Raw genomic sequence first — 22,914 nt, forward strand, 5'->3', positions numbered from 1 at the left:
CTTATTTTCATTTTGCTAGTCCAATTCAATCTTAATCGGTGACTAAATTTGTCAACAAAGTTAATTCTTTTGGTACAATTAAATTTGGAGAAAAATTAAAGTTAATGATGTAATGCAGTCACCTTAAAAAGGAAAAATTAAATGTGAAAATAACACTATAGTTGAGATCTAAAAGTCACTGACACAACATCAACCATATTGTATCCTTATTTTCATTTTGTTACTAAATCTAATCTTAATTAGTGACTAAATTTGCCAACAAGGTGAAAAGGGTATGGCTAAATTTGGAAAAAAATTTAAAATTAATGATGTAATGTGGTAACTAAAAAAGAAAAATTAAATGTGAAAATAACACTATTCGAGAACTAAAAGTTAATGACAATACATATACCATATTGTATCATTATCTTCATTTTGGTAGTCAAATTCAATCTTAATCGGAGACTAAATTTGCCAACAAAGTCAAAAGGATACAATTAAATTTGGAGAAAAATTAAAGTTAATGTTGTAATGCAGTCAATTTAAAAAGGAAAAATTTTGATGTGAAAATAACACTATAGTCGAGAACTAAAAGTCAATGTTACGATATAAATCACATTGTATCCTTATATCATTTTGCTAGTAAATCCAATCTTAATTAGGGACTAAATTTGCAAACAAGGTTAAAAGGGTATGGTTAAATTTGGAGGAAAAATAAAATTAATGATGTAATGCAGTCAACCTAAAAAGAAAAAATTAAATGTGAAAATAAGATTGTAGTCTATAACTAAAAGTTAGTGACACGGCATAGACCAAATTGTATCATTATCTCCATTTTGCTAGTCAAATTCAATCTTAATCAATAAATAAAATTGCCAACAAGGTTAAAAGGGTTAGGTTAAATTTGAAGAAAAATTAAAGTTAATGATGTAATGCGATCAACTTAAAAATGAAAAATTAAAAGTGAAAATGACAATATAGTCGAGAACTACAAGCCAATGACACGACAATGACCATATTGCATCCTTATCTTCAATTTACTTATCAAATTCAATCTTAATTAGTTACTAAAATTTAAAAAACGTTAACATGGTATGATCAAATTTAGAAAAAAAAAATAATGATGTAATGCGGTCAATTTAAAAAGGAAAATTAAATGTGAAAATAACAATATGGTTGAGAAATAAAATTCAATGGCATGATATACACCATATATATATATATATATAGTTTGTTTGTTTGTTAAACTCTACTCCATATCTTAATTAGGAACAAAATTTGGTTAAAAAGCTAAAAAGGTTAATTGAATTTAGAAAAAATTTAAAATTAATGATATAATGCGATCAACTTAAAAAGAAAAAATTAAACATGAAAATAGAACTATACTCGAGAATTAATAGTCGATAACACGACATAGACCATATTGTATCCTTATCTTCATTTTATTTATCAAATTCAATCTTAATTAGTTACTAAATTTGTTAGAAGGTTAAAAAGGTATGATAAAATTAAATTTAGAAAAAAAGATTAAAATTAACGATGTAATGTGGTCAACTTGAAAAGGAAAATTAAATGTGAAAATAACACTATAGTTGAGAAATAAAATTCAATAATATGATATAGACCATATTGTATCCTTACCTTTGTTTTTGGGGATTAAACTCAATCTTAAACAATGATTAAATTTGGAAAAAAATTGAAATGGTATGACTAAATTTGAAAAAGAAGAAAGAGTTAATGATGTAATGTGCCAAATTTAAAAAGGAAAAATAAATAAAAAAACTACCATTGTTGAAAACTAAAAATAGAATAAATTTATCATCAAATCCATCAAAGAAGCAGAAAAATAAATTAAGAAAAGGAAATACGTAAAACGTATAAAAATAAAGAAGTTAGGTACAAGCGCACTTTGAAAGTATTGAATCGTACCCTTCAAAAGTGCATAGATTTTTTTTCTTTGAAAACAAAGCGAGAACTCCATTAACTTAAGTCTGAAGACAAAACATTACAGAGGAAAGAGGGAGTGATGATCAATCCATTCCCTACAATCAGGCAAGAAAAGAGCTTCTCTAGCTATGAGATGAGCAACCTATTCACTGATCATTTGACAAAATGAGATACACATATCGGGAAAAGTACGTAGTAGATGTCTAACATCACTTAAAAGCAAATCAATAGTAGAGTCTAATAAGCATGAATTCAATCCTTGAACCACTTTGAGAGTATTTGATTCGATCAGAAACTATGAGAAAACGCATAGTTTTTGAGTTAAAGTTTTGCTTTGAAACACATAAACACATGATATCTAAACACTTTATGATATTGTTTAATATTTTTATATTAATTCCTTAATAGTAGTATAATTATTTTGACAATTTTATCTAAAAAATTATTTTTAATTAGTCCTAAATAACAGTTATTGTTAGCTCATTATTATAAATAATTATATATTTTATTGACAAAATTTAGAGAGAGTTTATTAATGAAAATAATAAAAAATGTATATGCTCCACCAATCATTTGATGGTCCAATCAGTGAAGGAACTTTTTTGAAAAAGTATTGTTCATAGTTGATTTGAGTTTGACTTTCCACTTCTGCATGTGACAGTTAATATAGTTAGTTAAAAGATTGGATTTCTTGATAATCGTATAAATTGATAAATGTCAAAGTTACTTTTTAATAATAATTATTCAAATATATAAAAGTACATACTAATCACATGCGAAATAATTATGTCTGAAGATTCAGACGTGGGCCCCATAATTACCTCAAATTTAGGATTACGTGAGATTAGAGTTTATTTCACTTTTAAAATCTGTATTATAATCATATTTTCATTTTTAATTATCGTCTTTAATTTATTTTAGTATTGGTCTTTTTTTTTTCAACAACAAATAATTATATTTATGTATAAAAGATAAAAAAGTTGTTGGTCCCACAATTGGCTCTAATTCAGGCAATTACGTGAGATTAAAATTTATTTTATATTGTCAAGTAGCTTATAGTTCAATAACATCTTTGTAATTTTTTTAAAATGAGAGGTTACATATTCGAATCCCATTAAGACATTGACTCTTTGCGCTTCAATATGTTTGGATAGATACAATTATATTGTAATAGAATTAGTAGTAATAAAAAAAGTTTATTTCATATTAGTTTTTTGTTTTAAAAAAAAAACTATAATGATATTTCTATTATAGTTCAATGACGATACTTTCTAAGGGAATGTTGGGAACATTGATGGTATTCACGTGGAGAAGGTCGGCAGTAGGAGACATCCATCACAGCCAGTAGCATCATCAGCTCCATCGGCATCAACATCAACTTTGTCAGTAGCATCTCTATCAGTAGAAACTTCATGGCTCTTGGCATATGGGTCGAGATTCTCTTCCATCACTAGCAAGCCAATGGCCACTGGGTCAAAGTTGGGATCTTTCTCGCGCAACACCGGATAAACATGCTACTGCATGGTGTACATTCCAAGCTCAAATGCAACTTGAGCTTTGGCCCGCTTTGGTCTTTGAAAATTCCTTAGCACCCTCAGCAGTGCTCATGTACTCTTTCACGTCTTCCTTTAACTTGGAAGATTGCCTGTAGGTCTCCTCCACTTCATTAAGGGTTGTAGCATGGGACTCTCTCAAAGCTGCAGTTTTAGCACGAGTCTTCTCATGATACTTTTGCTCTTGCTTCAACTTAGAGTTAGTACCGCGTGATCTGCCTTTAGCTTCCCGAGCTCACCTTCACTTGCTGCTAGAAGCTCCTAGAGGTTTTTATTTTCCGCAAGGGCCTTGGTGCATATTATTTCACACTGAGCATGGAGGACTTGTCCTTCCAGCATAGCTTGCAACATAAGAATAAGGTGAGAAGCATTTACATATAAGTGAATAGATTTTCAAAGAAAATAACCAACCTTTAGCATGTGTCTGAGGTACCGCTCCTGTAGCACACTCACTTCCTGGGCGCTCAAGAATTGCACATCCGTTGGAGGAGTAAGGCAAGATACTCCCGTTTATTATAGATGCTCCAGGAGGTACGTCCACACCTAGCTGAATCAGGTTAGTCTGGGCACGTGGGTTACGAATGGAAGAAGTTTCTCCCTGCTCGGGGGGCTAGGTAGAAGGGACAGAGGACTTCGGATCGCTAGCATAGAATTCAAGTTTGGAGTCCCCTGCTCTGCCATTGGTGCTGCTTGACTCTTATTTCCTTTCTTGTTCGTTATGCTATTTTTAGACAGCAGATTTTGTCCAAACCACGACAAGTATCGGTCCGCTCTCGAAGACGTAGCACCTGCAAAAAAAAAAAGGGTTAGAGTAAACAGTTAAGAAAGACAGTCAAGGATCACGAATAGTAGAGCGATACCGGGTGAATCAAGGGCACCTGGTCGAGTTCTAAAAAAACCCAACTTTGCGAACTCCCACTCGGTAGTGTATTTAGCAACCTTTAGAGAACCACATTTCCTGAGCTCAACTACATCCCTACGCACAGGAGGACTCTTATCTAAAGGTGTGTGGCATCTAACCTGGGATCCCCACCTAACGGTAAAAGGGGGTGGACAACCGAGGGAGACAAAGACAAATTTTGGTTTCTAGTCCTTATTAAAAGAAGCACAATCGTCAAAAAGCTTGAGATGGGGTCTGGTGGAAATAACAATAAAACCTTACCCTTCGAAGAGGTGGACAACCTACCAACTACAAACAGTGCTTGGAAAAGGCTTAGTCTGGGCTCCACCCCTTCTCTCGGCACATAGAAAGAAAACCCACAATATCTTGGTGACCATTCGGAACAAACTGACCTGGGGCTATCTCATAATAGTTTAGAAATTCTATAAGGAAGCTATGAAGAGAAAACCTAAGCCCCAGCTGCATGGATAGAATGTGAACTCCGAAATATGTGTCAGGTGGATTCATAATATTAGCATTAGGCTTAGGACTAAGAATGAGAACATTATGACCAACAAGACCTTGGGCATCCTTCAAATCTTGGGGATCTAATTGAGGCCGTATAAACTCTATACGAGAGTTATCAAGGGGGAAATGCGAGGCCCCGTGCCTCTTCCTTTTTGGACGAGTTTTTTCTCTTGTAAATCAGAGGAAGAAGGACCATGCTCATATGAAATATGGGGGAAATTCTTAAAAGGAGAAGAAGGGTCATCATCATCATCATCATCGTGTAAATATTCCTCCTCATCATCAGAAGAAGAAGGGAGATCATCAACATCAATTGAATTTAGCACGTCCATTGAAAAATTTAAAAACTAACCAGGTTAGCGAACAAGGGGGAACCAACCTGCTAACAAACAAGGAAACACTCACAAAAAAAAGAAAAAACCGGATATGGCCGAGGTCTCGTCTCGGCCACGCAAGGCCTCGACCGCGCCTCCTAGGCTAGGGTTCACAAAAAAAAAAATTATTAACAGCATATGGCAGAGGCCACGTCTTAGCCACGTGAGGCCGAGGCAGCCTAGGCTAGGGTTTGAAAAAAAATTAATTAAAAGAGCATAAGAAAAGAAGCGTACCAGGTAAAACGAATGTGGAGGAAGGATTGAAGGGGGGTTGTAAAAAACTAATGAGGAAGGTTTTTATATGAAATAAAAAAAGGAGACGTATAAAAGGAAGGAAAAATATTTTAAAGATTAGGAAATATTTTGAAAATATAGAGGAAATCCTGAGATTTCCTTATAATATTAAAGTTGGATCCTATCGAAAAGATTTATGCTTAATACAAGTTATTACTCCCAAGCTACCTCGACCACTCTCGCTGGCTAGGGAGTTGGGGGCTGGTGACAGGTTAATTGGGTAAGCACCCGACCCGAACCACAGGCAGACACCGATCCAAACCACAGGCAGACAAGCGGACACAGGGAAGTCAAACGACCACCCGTTACACCTGAAGAGAAAAATTACTCCAATGGCTCCATATTATTATTACCTGACACTTAAGGCTCACCATCTTGAGTCTGTTACACTCATAGAAGAAGAGACATTGCACCCATAGTATAAGCAGTAAACCAGTTGTAGAGGTGGGGGACACGCAAACATTCTTGTACAAAACTGTTGTTACTTATTTGAATATATTACGCCGGTAACATTATTACCATCACATGGGTTGAAATCTAAGAGGTTGCGATGAAAATATTTAAGGGTCAAAGCAGGCTAGGTTGGAACCAAGGGGGTAAATGTGTAAAAAAGTAGGGGTGGTGCATTAAAGTCATGCCAAGACCCATTATGTGCTTGCGACATACCGCTAGATTAAACAAAACTAGGTTTGGTCGTGCAAGGTCGATGTTAGCCAAGAGTGGCACTAGTGTGGCTGTGCGTCTATGCATAGCGAAGAAGCAAGGTGGATGAAAGGGGGTGTTGGTGAACGATTGCGGTCGTTAGGCACCCCACGACATCATTATTTGTTTTGACATGACCGGTAGCGCCCATGGTGTGGCTGGGTAGCCACCGATGAGGTTGCTTGGCTATGGACGTAGTTGCTTAATTAGCCATGCCAGCAGAATTGTTTATCCATGGGTCATAGGTAGAAAATGGACGACAGGAACGCATAGCAAAAGCTAACATTGACACTTGTGTAGTGGAGAAGTTACGAAACTCAAGGTCTACTCGTTGCTCATCTTACACGGGGTTTTTAACACTATAAATAGGGTCCCTTTGAGACTTTTAGACATCATCATCAACTTGTTAGGACTAGTCATCATGAGTTGCCTAGCTATCTAACTTGGTCTGAAGGCAATGTATAATTATTGAATTAGGCTTGTGCCTTGGCTCATTTTCATCTTCTTTATTTATTCATTAGTGGAATAAGGTTCAAATTGGACACTAAACGTAACCTGAAAGTGTAATTAGACCACTGAACCAAAAAAAGTGCAATTAGACCACTAAACATTCCAAATGCATGCAATTTCACCTGATAGCAGGTTACCATCGATTTCATCAGGTTACTTGCTAATGTGGACGGTGAGTTGGCATTTTAAAATAATTTTTAATAATAAACTATTAAAATAAAAAGTTTAAAATATTTAAAAAATTTAAAAAATAATAATAATAAAAAACACACCCACGGCCACCCCCCTTAATAATATCCTTGCAACCCTATTAGGAAACTTGCGGATGACTCAAATTTAATTAATTAATTAATTAATTAATTATTATTATTTACGGAAAGTCAACTTCTTTCACAAAACAACTTTTGCTTTATGATTTTGGATGAAGATTTCAATTGTTTTGTGAAAGAAGTTGACTTCACGTAAATAATAATAATAATAATAATAATAATAATAATAATAATAATAATAATAATAATAATAATAAAATTTAATTTAATTTATCCGCAGGTTTCCTATCAAAGTGACAAGGGTATTATTAAGGGGGGGGGGGGGAGGGCTTGTGTGTGTGTTTTTTTTTTTTTAAATTTTTTTTATTTAAATAGTTTATTATTAAAATTTATTTTAAAATGTCAACTCACTGTCCACATAAGCAAGTAATCTGATGAAATGGATGGTAACCTGCTATTAGGTGAAATTGTATACATTTAGAGTGTTCAATGGTCTAATTGTACTCTTTTTTTTGTTCAATGGCCTAATTGCACTTTTAGGTTAGGTTTAGTGGCTAATTTGAACCTTATTCCTTCATTGGTTGTAGCCCAATAGTAATCACTAAGAGGTTCAAGCCTAGACTTCTATTTTGGGCCCAGTGTTTTCACCCAAAAATTTAAAATTATTCTTCACATATCGGAAGAGCACCAGTGACGTAGCGTCCAACTTATCAATTTTTGTAAAAATACATCGATTATCCAATCTATGGTGAACCATGTCCAATAAAAACCATTATTAGTTTTGTATGTAAGGACCGCTATAAAAAGTAGGTGTTCCTAAAAATTTACTCAATCTCAAACCCCCTTTTTTTCAACTTAATAACAAGATATGTCATATGGCTGGATTGGGAAGTCATTGATCCTAAGACCTACGGGAGTGACTTAACTGGTAAGGAAGAGGGTCTTCCATCTCCCAAGGGTTAGTATCTCATCAAGAAAATAGGAGGAAACATATTGGCACTCTCACCATCAAAAGAGATGCCTCAACAACTAAGGTTAACCTAGGGCCCCTAGGAGCCGAGCCTAGTATTCCAGTGTTGACTGAAGAGTCGGCCAACGTAATAGGCATTTGGATGCCACAACAACAATGGGGCACCCTTGGCAGACACAATAGATGGCTATGGACCTCGGCGATCGGGTGAACCTACTTTTAACGAGGTTGAGTACACCCTTGTCTAATAGCAGACCAGCAAGGGAAATGCTATGATCACGGAGTGGGGTGGGGGGGGGGGTTCTTAGGTAGCAAAGGAAGCAAGGAAGAAGGAGCTTATTAGGTGGGAGCTAGAGCTTGCTCCATAGGAGACTATGAACGAAAGTATTGATCTAACCCCATTTATCGAGAGCCGACAGGTTGGTATACAGAGAAAGAAAGGTTGGGCTGCTATCTTAGAGGAATGTGCAAAATAAGGTGGATACAAGACTAGTGGAGCTAATACGATGGAAGGAATAGGGTGAATTTCCCATGATTCCATATACCACAATCACACTTCTCTTCATAAAATGAATCATGGCGGAACCCTTCCTAGCTAACTTCAAGACACTGAGAGTCAAAATGTTATGGTGTAGGAGGTCCACAAGAACGCATCTTGGTGTATTAAGCTGCGATAATGTTAATGGGAGCCAAAAACATGGTGATGCATAGGGTATTCTTCTCAACCCCTCGGGGATCAGCTCAACAGGGGTTCACGAGATTGCTTAAGGGTTAATCCACCAACCACATGTGGGAGGAAGGAAATGAAATACTTTTCCTACTTGGCCATGATAAAATAGATGTATGACGATTCTCTCACTAAGTTCCTGACTCAATTGCGTGCTGAGGCAGTAGAAGTCAACGGGATGGACGAAAAATCTACCACCATGATGTTCTTAGAGGCTTTAAGAGCTGGTGACCTCTACAAAAATCACATGAAGAAAACTCCAACCAGCTATATGGTGGCAATGGTGAATACCAATTGGCATACTAAAGTAGAGGATGCAAACTCAGCCAAAAGGAGAGAGAATGAAGGGTAAACTAAAAGACATTGATAAAAAAAAAAGAACACTCAAAAGTAAACACTGAAGGTCTAAACTGATCCCACAACCGAAGTGGGGGACCTGCTGGGCCAGAACCCTTAATCCCTCGTGGCTTTTCCAAGGCCAATCCTTGAAATACCATTGGCATTGCTTACACCATGAACAATTGAGCTTTTGGCCTATGCTGTTGGTCCTGAGGGGTTGGGTTACAAGTCTAGAGGGGGGAGGGGGATAGACTTGTATATTTTTTGAAAGCTCTTTCGAATTCTTTCAAGTCCAAGAAAACTTGAACTTAAAATCAATTTTAACACATAGTGCACAACAGAATATTTTAAACCCCTTTTAAGTTATCTTTCACGTTTTTACTCTTGTAAAATTTTAGGTTTGGTTGGGTATGATGGAATGCAAAAGCTTGTAAATAAGAGAGAGATAAATATATTATTATAGTGGTACGACAAAATCCAACCTACTCCACTCTTCTCTTATAATTCTTAGGAGGTTTGCACTATTATCATTTAGTACAAAAATGAACACTTGAGCCTTGATCACAAAGCTAGCCTCAAGTCTCTAGATTTTTCACAAGTATACACCACTTGTAACTCCGTCTCTTTCTACTATTTCAAGTAGTGAGTGTTGGTTGATCATACAAAAAGTTGTTGATTCTCCAACTATGGTAGACTTGGCTTGAGATTTTCTTGATGATCTCTGAAGTCTTGAGCTTGATCTTGACTTATAAGATCTTGAGATTATCTCTCTCACTGGTTGTGGGTTTGAATACTTGTTTTCTTTTTCTCTCTTAGTAATTCTCAGCTAACCAGCACCTCTTTTAGCTTCAAGTGGAAGTATCTATTTACCCATTTGAATATACAAATTCAAATGTATATTACCAAATGTGTAATGACCATTGTGTATTGCACATGCTGCTTTTGCTAAGATTTTCGGCCCTTGTCTCTATTTTTATTGTTTGCTTTTTTGCTTTCTGCACTACACCATTTGTCTAGGTTTTTTTGAGAAATATTTCTTGGAAAATGCACCTAGGACCCTTTGCCTTTGGTAAGATTTTGTGTGCAACAATTGCATTTGAGGTTGTTTATTATTCATTTAGAGAATGCCCAAAAAGTTGATTCGTAAGGTAATCTTTGACTTCTCGTGGTTAACCTTTCATATCATACCTAAGCAACCTTTTAGATTTGACTTTTCTTAGTCAATCCCCAATTATTAAAAAATTAAATTTTTCTTTAGTTAACTTTTCGTGTCCCTAAATTTTCGGTTAAGCTTATCCTTATACTTTTTGGTCATTGAACTTTCCAGTCTTCTACTCTTTGTTTTCAGCTTTTCGGTCTCCAGTTTTCAACTTCTCATATCTTCAACTTTTGAAACTAACTTCTCAAAGATTAACCTTTCGGAAGTTACTATACTAACCTTCTAAGACTAACTTATCCTAGGATTACTTTTTTAACTTAGTTTACTTTTTTTTTTTAAACTTTCTATTCAGTAAAGTCAGTACTCTAAGGGACCTTTCGGATTTACAATTCAAAAATCCTAAGTCTAGAAAATAATAGTAATTGGGGACCTATTATTTGTCCCTAACATACACTAGAAAGTGCAATATGGTGAGGTTACCTCCCCCACTAGTTGAAAACCTTTAGGAATTAACAAGTCAAAGTAATGGCAATTCTATAGGCGGTATGTGCATGATACTTATGAATGTTACACATTGAAAAAGAGAAATTGAGCTCTGATGGGTAAATACGCACAAAAGACTCATTCGTATAGCTGGTCCGTCAAAAAGTCATCCGATCGGTCCGTCATAGTCATCAAACCGACTGGAATAAATCACTTATGATCAACTGGTCTGCTTGTACCGATAGGCCTTGTGACAAAATGCTCTCGGATCACCCTTGGAGTCGCCCCGACAGAAACACACCCGACCGGTCTACCGAAGGATGACCGGTCGGTCAACAAAGTGACGCAACCTGCAAGCCAAAACCTTATCTTACACAACAAGTAAAGCAGTCCAACTTGCGCTTACAGGGCGGTGAGTGACAACTTGCGGCTCTGCAACCTCGACCAGTCAACCTACGCGTAGCTTGCAAAGTGACCGCCTAACCAAACCAACAAGAAGGCGCCACGTCAAGCCACTTGCAACTGGTGCATTAAATGCGTAGACCGGCTTGATTAGTATAAATGTTGGTCCCAAGGGGATGGGGTACAAGTCTAGAGGGGGGGGGGGTGAATAGACTTGTATAAGATTTTGCAAATCTTTTCGACCTCTCATGTGTATTGAACTTAGGATGTTTAGGTTCGATACCTCACGAGGTGAAGACAAAGTTTTATGCGCAGCGAAAATGTTATCCCCTTTTAGTTAGCACGAGTTTGAGTTAGTTCGAGAGGTGTGTTTATATGTAGTGCAATCGAGAGGTTAGCGAGAGATAAAAGCAGTAAGTAAATGCAAAAGAGATTTTTAAGTGGTTCGGCCAACCCGCCTACATCCACTCTTCTTCCAGAAACTCCCTGGAAGGATTGCACTAAAAAACTTCCCTTTTTAGTACAATATCGAGCGCTTGAGCTTTGATCACGAAGCCCGCCTCAAGCCTAAGGTTTTTCGCCCTGCTTCTTGTTACTCCACCTCTCGAGCACTTGACCTTTGATCACCAAGCCCGCGTCAAGACTCAGGATCTTCACAAGACAGCTCCCAGGTTACTCCGCCTCTCCAAGGTCTTTCTCCCCGCTTCCAGCTACTCCACCTCTTCGAGCACTTGACCTTTGATCACCAAGCCCGCGTCAAGCCTCAGGTTTCTTTCACTCGGACAGCTGCCAGGTTACTCCACCTCTCTTGCTTAATCCAAAGCAAGGTGTTTTTGGTTGTCACAGTTGAATGTAACAGGTTCCAATCTGACCACAAGCTATCGTTGAATCAACTTCGATGTAGAGCAGCTTCGGTCACCTTCTAGATGTATAACAGTTTAAGCTTTGTAACTCTCTTAAACACTAAGATGTGTTTTCTCGCTGTTTTGAATATCAGAATGATATTCCAATACAAGCACTTGCACTTGAACGTTTTAGTCAGACACCTCTTTCGAATTTTGTAACTCTGTTCCTCCGAACTTTTTAACTCCTTCTCTTTTCTAGCTTCTGTGTCTTTACGTCCTTATATATGAGAGTAGAGGAATAATTCCGTTGGAGGGAAAATTATTCCGTTTGAAATTTGTCTCCCATGCTGATCATGGGTCTTGCATATTTTCAGCATATTTCATGGAGTGGTGATCTTGTAACTTGAACCTCTTTGTCTTGTAGTGAATATTCCATAGGTCACTTTCTTGAGTCCATGCTCCACTTTCGTCTTTTGGTAAAAGTTACTCTTTTTATATTCCCATTGTTCCTTGTTTGTAGGGAATCAGATCACTTCAGCATTGGTGCACCTTTTGACCGTTTGTGGTGGAAATCTGACGTGTCCTCCATTTCCGTCCATTTTGAAATCTTTACGTTCGGCACCTCTTCATTATTTTATCTCCATGATATTTCTTCTTTTCCAAGCTTTAAGTATGCTTCCTGACCGTCATTCAGCTTTGTTGGAGAATTGTTAGTGTATCGAGACCAAGGTTGATATCTTGATTGCTTGATGTCTCGTACTCAAATATCGAGAGGTCTATCTCTCGAACTCTGTTTATGTCTCGAACTAGATAACTGTATCGAGAGGTCCTACCTCTCGAACTCTGCTTATGTCTCGAGACTTAGTTGATGTCTCGCAGACCCTTATTCCTCCAGTGTTGTCCCATGCTTTCTTCTGATCTGTCTATATGATTACAACATATGAGACTTCTAAGATGTTCAAACAAATTTACCTCAAGCTTAAATATTTTCCGAGTTGAGCTCAAAGTTACCCGGTTGTATTTTCGCTCTTGGTTTACTTGTCGAACTTACAGCGTTTTGCCTATGTATCGAGACTTGGGGATTTCTACTTATCAGTTGGTATCATCAAAACCTATTACATGATGTTCCTAACAATTTCCCCCTTTTTGATGATGCCAACACTTATACTTACTCTATATGGCTGATTTGATAGAAAGAATTAACATAGATTTTATTTTTCAGCGCATATGGTAAGTTTGACAAATACTCTACTAAAACATGAATAATAGAGCTCACGCAACACCCCCAGCAAAAGATGTATATATGATTATATAAGGGAATGTTTACAAAGCAGAGTTTAGTAGAAAGGTTTAAGAGAAATAAGACCAAGAACAACATAAACATCAATACATTGAGATAAGGTGGAGTTTGGACCACGAGAGCTTACTTCTTGTTGGCTTTCCTTTTCTTGTTAATGGCTTCTCGTGTCTTGATGGGATCTTTCGGATTTACCAGGCTTAAGTATTCATCTGTGACATCTAGATGCCTGTAGTTCCTGTAGGCTTCCCCCACGAACTCACCATCAATTACTCCATTTTTCCACCAGGCAATGCATTCTTCTGGAGACATATTGCTGTGTGTAGATATCCCAGTGGTTTTCAGCAGGTTGAATATCTCCAGGGTCAGAATTTGTTCAGTGTCTTCTCTGTTCCCAAACTTAAAACTTGTCATGATAAGATCTAACTTCCTTTCTTCTTCTGACTGTTGTTCTTGTCTTTTTCTTCTTCTTTCTCTGTCCTCTTCTCTCCTTCTCTCCATTTCCAGTGTGCGCTGAACCCTTAGGTTTTCTGCCTTTTTAGCATCCTCCATTGCTTTGCTCATGATTCTTGGTATTTTTGGAGGTGGTCCAGCTGGTTCACTTGCTGCCCTTTTCTTGCTTGTTGTATCCCCCTTCTTTTTCCCTTTATTTTCCCCCTTGTTGGCATCATCAGCACGGGAAAGAAGGATGGACATACCTTCGAAGATAGCTTGAAGCTGGGCAGGCACTTGGTTCGACAGGTCATCGAGTATGGCTTTCATTACATCCTGTCGAAGTTCACTGGAATATTGAAAGGCTCGAAGCTCTGCTCGCATCTCGGCTAATTCAGCCCTCGCACTTGCAGCCTCTGCTCGAGCTACAGCAGCTTCATCAGTGGCTTTCCGTGCTGCATCCTCAGCCCATATCGCCTGTTCGAGAAGTTCGGCATGCCGACCTTGGGATTCACTTGTGCCAGCAGCAGGCATTGCAGCATTGCGGACCACAACGAGTATTCTTTCGAGCTGAGCCATCTTCTGAGATTGATCAGCCATGAATTGACGCACTTCGCCAATGAAGACTTCTTCGGCCTGTTGATCATAGTCAGAAGTAGGAGATGAGGATCGAGATGTACCTTTTGTCGGAGGGGACTTGGGTGCTTCCAGATTTCCACCCATGACTTGCAGTTGCGAGTCCACCTCTCGATTTATTGTCTGAGGAGCCACAGGGACACTGGGTTCAGAGCTCGAAGGTAGCTCCATGTCAGGTGCTTCCCGGTTTCCACCTGAGGGATGGATCACTTCTTGCTCCTTACCTCTCGAACCTGGAGCCTCAGCTTCAGCAACTGTGGAGAGAGGATTAGCCGGAGAAGGTTCTTCGGTATTGGACGCTTCCTGGTTTCCATCCAATAGAAGTTTCCCCTCAGCGTCACTTCTCGAACCAGTGTTGGGAACTTGGTCATCTGCTGGTGAGGTTGGAGACGAAGTGTCGACAGGTGCTTCCCGGTTTCCACCTTCGATGGTATCATCAGTATCCCTCGAACCAGCAGGACTTGGGGCAGTCTGCTCTAAGTGCTCATTGGGCTGCATTTCAGTCTGCTCCGATGAGTCTGGAATGACAATTATTTCAGGAGCAGTAGGAAAACCCGGCAGTGTGAGCAACAGAACTACACCCTCTCGAACTGTTTGAGCTTCATCGTTGTCAGTCGAGGGTGTGGACGCAGGTGGTGGCAAAAGTAGAACGGTGTTGGGTGCCACTTGAGGTGCTTCAGAGGTCTCGGATTCACCTCTCGAAGCTTCTACCTGTTCGTCCAGAGCAGAGTTACTGACTTGGGACAGTGGGATTGCGGCTGTTGCGATATCATCGTGAGCAACCCCAGAAGTCTCTCCTGGACCTCTCGTGAATTCAATGTTTTGTCCCAAGGAGATGGCAGTGGCGAGCCTGATATCTTCTCGAAATTGGGCATCAAGTTCTGGATCCTCCTCAGGCTCAACCTCGATTTCTTCAGCTATTCCTTTGCCCTTATCAGTTCTTCCACTGTTCAACTTAGACACTCTTGTTTCGTGGGCAAGGTCTAGGAGATGATGAGCTGGGATTTCTGAGATACCCAACCACTGGAGTGCAAACCGTTCTTCTGCCTCCATCTCAGCTGCTTGGGCCATCAGTTGAGTGAAAGGACTGGTTCTCCAGTTGATCCACCTGATCACCCTAGAGAAGTCATCAGGAATAGGTGCTTCCACTTCCAACTGAGTAGTGACTTCTTCTTCTCCATCATTTTGTTCATCAGGCAGAACTTCTGTAGTAGTGATCTCTCGACCATTATCCGAGAGATCATCTTCCAATCTGACATCTGCTATTACTTGAGCAACTGATCTATCAATCTGAGCAGATTCAGTGGGTGTAAACTCAACATTTAGAGCATGTTGCACTGGGTCCCGGACCACAATGCCCTGATCATCAGCATCTACCATGTAGCCCTGAGCTTCAGCTGCTGGATCATCTATCTCTCGAACCATCTGTCGTGGCTCTTCTGTATCCCCCTGTACTGGATCACTGATCCCAGTACCTTCAACCTCTCGAACCTCCTCTCGAGGTTCTAATACAGATTCACCAGTACCCTCAGCAGTAATATCATCATGAAGATTATCACACAAATCTCTTGACAGGGACCTGGTAGGGGGCACTCTCTCAACCTCAGTGGCCAGTGTAGCCTGAGGTTCCCCCTGGGCGTGTGCCCTGTCCTCGAAGGGTACTTGTATAACTGATGGTGTCACCTCTCGAACCTGGGTGACAACAATATGTTTGGCCCTTTTAGCCCTCAAAGCAACTTTCTGAATCAGAGCATCCAAAGGCTCATCATCAGAGTCCTTCTCCTTGGCTGGGGCTTTCCTTTTGCCCCTTCCTTTTGGCTGTGAGGGGGAAGGTGCAGCCTTACCACCTTTAGCTTTGGGGACTAGAGATTTCGTCCTACCCATATAGGTATTTCGATGAATCTCTTTTCCTTCCCTCAATTCAAAGCCCTTCAGGCTTAAGAGAAATTGCACAACAAATCCGAAACCAACCTTTTTACTGATAGACAGGTTGGCGTTGGAGACTGAGCGCATCACTTGCTGTTGGAGAAAGTTGAAGATAATATGTGCCCAATCCAGCTTGTTGTTGTTCCAAATGGCATGGAGGACTTTGAGGAGGTCTAGACTAACCTCGTCAGTTCCGGACACCTTGCCGAGCACAAACTTCATGATTAGGTCGGCGGCGAGAGCAAACCTCTCCTTTAGGTGGTATTTGCGGAGGGCAGAGGATGCTCTGGGTGGTGCAGTCGCTAGTCGGATTTTCTCCCAGAAGGCTTGCTTGTCTAAGTCGTAATCCGATAGATGCTTGACTGCTTCCTCCGATGACGCGAAATCAAATGCCGCTCTGAGGTCACCTACAGATGTTGTGATGGGAAAATCATTAAAGCGGCTCTCGATTTTACCCTTCGTGACCTTGGCATTTGCGAACCATTCTGTGAAGTCGAGGGGGTGAACGGTCCCGTAGTCGTGCGTCATGTATTTCATCAGTCCTGCTTTCTCAAACTTCTTCAGGACTTTTTCCGCCATTTTTGGATTAGGGGAGTTGGTGATGAAGCCGTTTCTGTCAAGGATACTCCTCGCCTTGACTTGTTTGATTTGAGAGCGAATGTGTAGCAACTCCCTCTGATATGCGTCAGAAGATGAGGTTGATGTAGAGGATTGGGACGCCATTGATGAAGGTTAGATGTTTTGGAGGGAATGTATACTGCGTTTAGGATTTGGGGATTTTGGGTAAACGGTTTTAGCTTNTAGAGATTTCGTCCTACCCATATAGGTATTTCGATGAATCTCTTTTCCTTCCCTCAATTCAAAGCCCTTCAGGCTTAAGAGAAATTGCACAACAAATCCGAAACCAACCTTTTTACTGATAGACAGGTTGGCGTTGGAGACTGAGCGCATCACTTGCTGTTGGAGAAAGTTGAAGATAATATGTGCCCAATCCAGCTTGTTGTTGTTCCAAATGGCATGGAGGACTTTGAGGAGGTCTAGACTAACCTCGTCAGTTCCGGACACCTTGCCGAGCACAAACTTCATGATTAGGTCGGCGGCGAGAGCAAACCTCTCCTTTAGGTGGTATTTGCGGAGGGCAGAGGATGCTCTGGGTGGTGCAGTCGCTAGTCGGATTTTCTCCCAGAAGGCTTGCTTGTCTAAGTCGTAATCCGATAGATGCTTGACTGCTTCCTCCGATGACGCGAAATCAAATGCCGCTCTGAGGTCACCTACAGATGTTGTGATGGGAAAATCATTAAAGCGGCTCTCGATTTTACCCTTCGTGACCTTGGCATTTGCGAACCATTCTGTGAAGTCGAGGGGGTGAACGGTCCCGTAGTCGTGCGTCATGTATTTCATCAGTCCTGCTTTCTCAAACTTCTTCAGGACTTTTTCCGCCATTTTTGGATTAGGGGAGTTGGTGATGAAGCCGTTTCTGTCAAGGATACTCCTCGCCTTGACTTGTTTGATTTGAGAGCGAATGTGTAGCAACTCCCTCTGATATGCGTCAGAAGATGAGGTTGATGTAGAGGATTGGGACGCCATTGATGAAGGTTAGATGTTTTGGAGGGAATGTATACTGCGTTTAGGATTTGGGGATTTTGGGTAAACGGTTTTAGTACTGCGTTTAGGATTTGGGGATTTTGGGTAAACGGTTTTAGCTTTGCGTTTAGGATTTGGGGATTTTGGGTAAACGGTTTTAGCTTGAAGTTTAGGATTTGGGGATTTTGGGTAAACGGTTTTAGCTTGAATCCTAGGATTTGGGGATTTTGGGTAAACGGTTTTAGCTTGAATCCGGGGATTTGGGGATTTTGGGTAAACGGTTTTAGCTTGAATCCGGGTAAAGAAGAAGGATTTGGCTTTTATATCGTGTGGATTCGGGTTGGATATATGGGCAGGGTTGAGAGCTTGACCCAAGGAAGGATACCGGTTTTCTTTAAAGAAGTAAAAGGTCAGAAATACCCCTAGTAACGGTCAGAGTATATGAAAAATAAGGGTATTTTTGGTAATTTAACAGAGCGGTTTTAGGTTCAAGATAGTGGGGTATTAAAGAATAGTAATTATATGAGCATGCTCCCACTTATCACGAGAAGATTTTTAAATATGGAAAACCGTCAGTAACCGGTGCCCACATGGCTAGCATTAATATCCAAAGTTAGCCGTTTCCCCTCATATATTCGTTGAACTTATCGGATTCACCTCTCGAAGGTGAATTGTCTTCCACATGAGTTTAAGGATCTTCCCCCTGAGTGATTGATCCCTAAACCTCCTTATTCCTCCGTCTTGATCTGGTTAAGGATCTTCCCCCTGAGTGATTGATCCCTAACCCTCCTTATTCCTCCGTTCAGAGATATCAGTTTGTTATCTTTCGAAGTGACCTCTCGAACTACCCTTCTTCGAGACATAACGTATATAGACAAACTGATCGGGTGACCTCTCGAACTATCTTTCGAACACAGATTGCGAGAGAAACAAGTTTGATTCATCTAAAAGATATCACTTGGAACATATCCTTAAGTTCATTTAGTGATTTCCAGATACATTACATATGAATCAATATCCTATTAGATTCCTTAGAAACTTTTGTTTGGCCTTGGTCAGCCTAATAGGAATCTATCGTTAAAGCAGGAACTAGTCATCTAAAGTCCTATTTGTCTAATAACAGAACTAGGGGTGGCTATTTCCTTTTCTTGTTCTTCTCTCCGGAGCTGCTTACTGTAGTTGGGAGTGACCATCTTCATCGCTAATCCTCTTAAGGTCTTTGGATTAGGTATGATCACCCCTTTGACTGCTTCTGACCTCAGAATACTATGTCATGACGCAAACTCCTCAAGTAATGGTGACCCCTCAAATTCCTGTTGTAGAACAGCAGCAACCGGTAGCTCAACCTTCCCAAAGGCAGTCGCATTTGCCACCCTGAGATCGTGATTCAGAAGAGATTCAATCAGCAGATTGGTCGCGAATACCCGACTAAGAAGAACGTCAAGATCATAGTTAACCTGATGCTGCTCAACGTAGGAGTGCTTTTGATCGCATTCGGAAGAGTGCTAGGTCTCGATTGGGTACTCAAGATGACCAGGACCAACCGAGGCAAAGATCACGAAAGACTACAGAAACGGAGAGAAGCAGCACTGGGAGCGCGTCGCGATCCAGAGGGGAAGACAGGACAGGCCGACTGGCCGGTCGGGTGGGTGACCGACCGAACAAGAGGGAGCAACATCCAAGCAGGGAGGATAGTCCCCGTCGTCAGTTGGCTAGGATGCAAGAAAGAATCGACCGCTTACAACGTGAACTTCGTGAGAAGAATAACTCAAATAAAGAGTCTCCCAGTCCACTGATCGCCACACCCTTCACTAACGATGTCATGAGCACGCATTACTCACAAGATCTTAGGATCCCGATGATGCGTACCTACATCGGTCGGTCTGACCCTCAAGAACACATCGACATGTACTATGGCAACATGTTGATGTTGGGAGTGAATGATGCAGTCATATACATAGCTTTCTTCGCCACTTTGGCAGGCAAAGCGGCCGAGTGGTTCAGGGAGTTGGAACCTTGATTGATTGGAAACTTCAGCCAGCTAGTTGACAAGTTCGTGAGGCGTTTCGTAGTCAGCAGATCGAAAAAGAAGCCCTACACTTATCTGAATGGAGTTAAGCAGGACCCGGGGGAGACCTTGTCCGCTTTCTAGCACAAATGGGATCGTGATATTGACCAAGTAGAACCAATGGAAGACCAGGCGGCAATCCACGCTCTCCTCACGTTACTCCGTTCTGGGCCACTCTACTACGACCTCGTTGTCCATCCCCCCAAAACTTACAAAGAGGCCATTACTCGGGCCAGGCACCATGCGGACGCTATAAAGGCTAACATGGCGAATACACGAGAAGAGCAGCCGATCGGTCGGGATAAAGGTCATGACCCAAGAAGAGATCGACAGCGTTTTAAGCAACGTGCCCGACAAGAGGATGGACCACGATTCACCCCGTTAACCAAACCCCTAGTGGAGGTCTTGCAATATGCCGAGCAATGCAACCTGGTCCATCCACCCGATCCGGTACCCGAAGGACCAGATAAGAACAAGTACTGTGTTTTTCACAAAACGAAGGGTCATGAGACAGCGGAGTGCATCGCCCTACGTCTGGTCATTGAGCAACTCATTCAAAATGGAGAATTGGAGCAGTTCGTAAAGAAAGACGAACGTGACAAAGGAAAGTTCAAAAAGAACGTTTGGAAGAGGAACCCCAAGGGGCAATCGAATGCGCCCGGTCTGCACGGGTTAAGTGACGACAAGGCGGCTGGAAAGAAGCCAGTTATTCATGTTATCTATGGAGGACCAGAAGGAGGAGACTCTTCTCGCCAAAGAAAGCAATGGGCGAGAAATTTGTACGTCGGGTCGGTCCACTCGGAACCCCGGGAGAAGAAGAAACGTGTAGAGCTGATATTCTTCACTGACGAAGATCTTCCTATCCACGGGGAAGCCCACAACGACTCACTCGTCATCACAATGGACATCAATGGGACGAACGTCCAAAGAATACTAGTTGACACGGGAAGTTCAGTAAATATTTTATACTTCGACGTCTTCACCCAACTAGGTCTGTCGACTGACCAGTTGACCCCCATATGGACCCCGCTGTCTGGTTTCACAGGCGACTCCATAGAGGCAGAAGGAGTGATTAGTTTGAATGTGGAGTTACGCACCCAACCAAATGTCTTGATGACTACCATGGAGTTCGTGGTGGTCAAGTTGAAATGTATTCACAATGCAATACTTGGTCGACCCGGCATTTCCCAAGCAGCCGCTGTCATATCAATGAATCACTTGTGCATGAAACTCCACACACCCAATGGGATCGGAGTGGTTCGAGGAGACCAGCGAGCGGCCCGTCAGTGCTACGTGCATGCAGTGAAGCAGTCCGATCGCGAGGATGCAAGGATTCACACCATCTCTCAACAAGTCGACCAAGGAGAAGTCAAAGAGAAGCCGCAACCAGCTTCGAAAGTAGAGGAGATCATGCTCAACCCTAGCCGGCCAGAGCGGGTGGTCAAGATCGATCGGAACCTCCTGGCCGGCCTACGGGAGGACATTATCAAAGTTTTACAAAAGTTTAAAAATATCTTCGCTTAGGGACCGGAGGACATGCCTGGTGTCGACCGGTCGGTCATATATCACCGATTATCCATCCAACCGAGTTTCAAACTGGTCAAGCAAAAGAAGAGACACAAGACCGCCACCCTCTTGGCAGTCGGGCACATCCGAGAGGTCCTTTACCCGGAGTGGTTGGCCAACGTAGTCTTGGCACCTAAACCACCTACATGGAGAATGTGCGTAGACTACACTGATTTAAACAAGGCATGTCCGAAGGATCCATATCCCTTACCAAATCCCGACCAGATGGTTGATGAGACGGCCGGGTGTGAGCTGCTAAGTTTTATGGACGCCTTCAAAGGCTACCATCAAATTTTTATGAGCAAAGAAGACGAAGAGAAGACTGCTTTCATAACCCAAGATGGAGTATTTTGTTACGTGGTGATGGCGTTCGGTCTACGAAACTCCGGAGCCACCTATCAGAGGATGGTGAACAAGTTGTTCAAAGGATTGCTCGGGTGGACCATGGAGGCGTATGTGGATGCCATTCTCGTCAAGAGACGATCGAAAGAAACTCATCCTACCGACCTGGCACGGGCATTCCGGGTGATGGAAACTTTCAACCTTCGTTTGAACCCAAGTAAGTGTGCTTTTGTTGTCTAGACGGGAAAATTCTTACGGTTCATGATGACGGGGCGGAGGATCGAGCCAAACCCGAGAAAGTCAGATCGATCATGGAGATGCAACCCCCCCAGTCGGTTAAAGACGTTCAACGACTGACCAGTCGACTAGCAGCACTCAGTCTTTTCCTGTCTAAATCAGCTGAGAAATCTCTACCTTTCTTTCAAATACTGAAGAAGTCTAATGGGTTCGAATGGACACCAACATGTCAATCGGCGTTCGACGACCTGAAGGCCTACTTGAGTTCATCACCAGTTTTGTCCAAGCTGGAGAAAGATGAGACACTTTCCATCTACTTGGTAGTGTCTGACCGGGCGGTCCGTTCAGTGCTCGTACGGGAGGAAACCAAGGGAGTCCAGAAGCCGATCTACTATGTCAGTAAGGCTCTCCAAGGACCAGAGTTGTGATACACCAAGTTTGAGAAGACCGCATTTGCACTTTGGGTGACCGCCAGGAAACTTGCAGCCTACTTTCAAGCTCACACGGTGGTAGTTTTGACCGACCAACCACTTGGAACGATTCTCAGAAATCCCACGTCATCGGGGCGGCTGATCAAATGGGCCATGATGCTTACCCAGTTTGCGGTTGAGTATAAGTCGCTCCCTGCCATCAAATTTAAGCGTTGGCGGACTTCATTGTTGAGTGCACCGCGCAGGACCCGGAGCCCGACCGCCTTGGAGGAACCATGGTGGGAAGCTTCTATTGACGGGTCATCCAGCAAGAAAGGATGCGGAGGAGGAATCGTACTCACATCTCCTGAAGGTTTCAAAATTTATCAAGCTTTGATCTTTAAATTCCGACCCACCAATAACGAAGCAGAGTACGAAGCACTCTTAGGCGGAGT

At 41.4% G+C, this 22,914-nt stretch overlaps 1 protein-coding gene across 1 annotated transcript; it reads left to right on the forward strand.

The window, feature by feature from the left end:
- Positions 1 to 20,024: 20,024 nt before the first annotated feature.
- LOC116020154 lies at positions 20,025 to 21,428 on the forward strand. Its single transcript, XM_031260637.1, has one exon. The coding sequence runs from the start codon at positions 20,025 to 20,027 to the stop codon at positions 21,426 to 21,428; it is 1,404 nt and encodes a 467-aa protein (XP_031116497.1).
- The last annotated feature ends 1,486 nt before the right edge of the window (positions 21,429 to 22,914 follow it).

Source organism: Ipomoea triloba, chromosome 5 (genome assembly GCF_003576645.1).
Source record: "Ipomoea triloba cultivar NCNSP0323 chromosome 5, ASM357664v1".
Classification (NCBI taxonomy): domain Eukaryota; kingdom Viridiplantae; phylum Streptophyta; class Magnoliopsida; order Solanales; family Convolvulaceae; genus Ipomoea; species Ipomoea triloba.

Excerpts from the sequence above, each read along its gene's own strand:
- LOC116020154 (XM_031260637.1), top strand. The coding sequence starts at position 20,025 with ATGGAAGACCAGGCGGCAATCCACGCTCTCCTCACGTTACTCCGTTCT.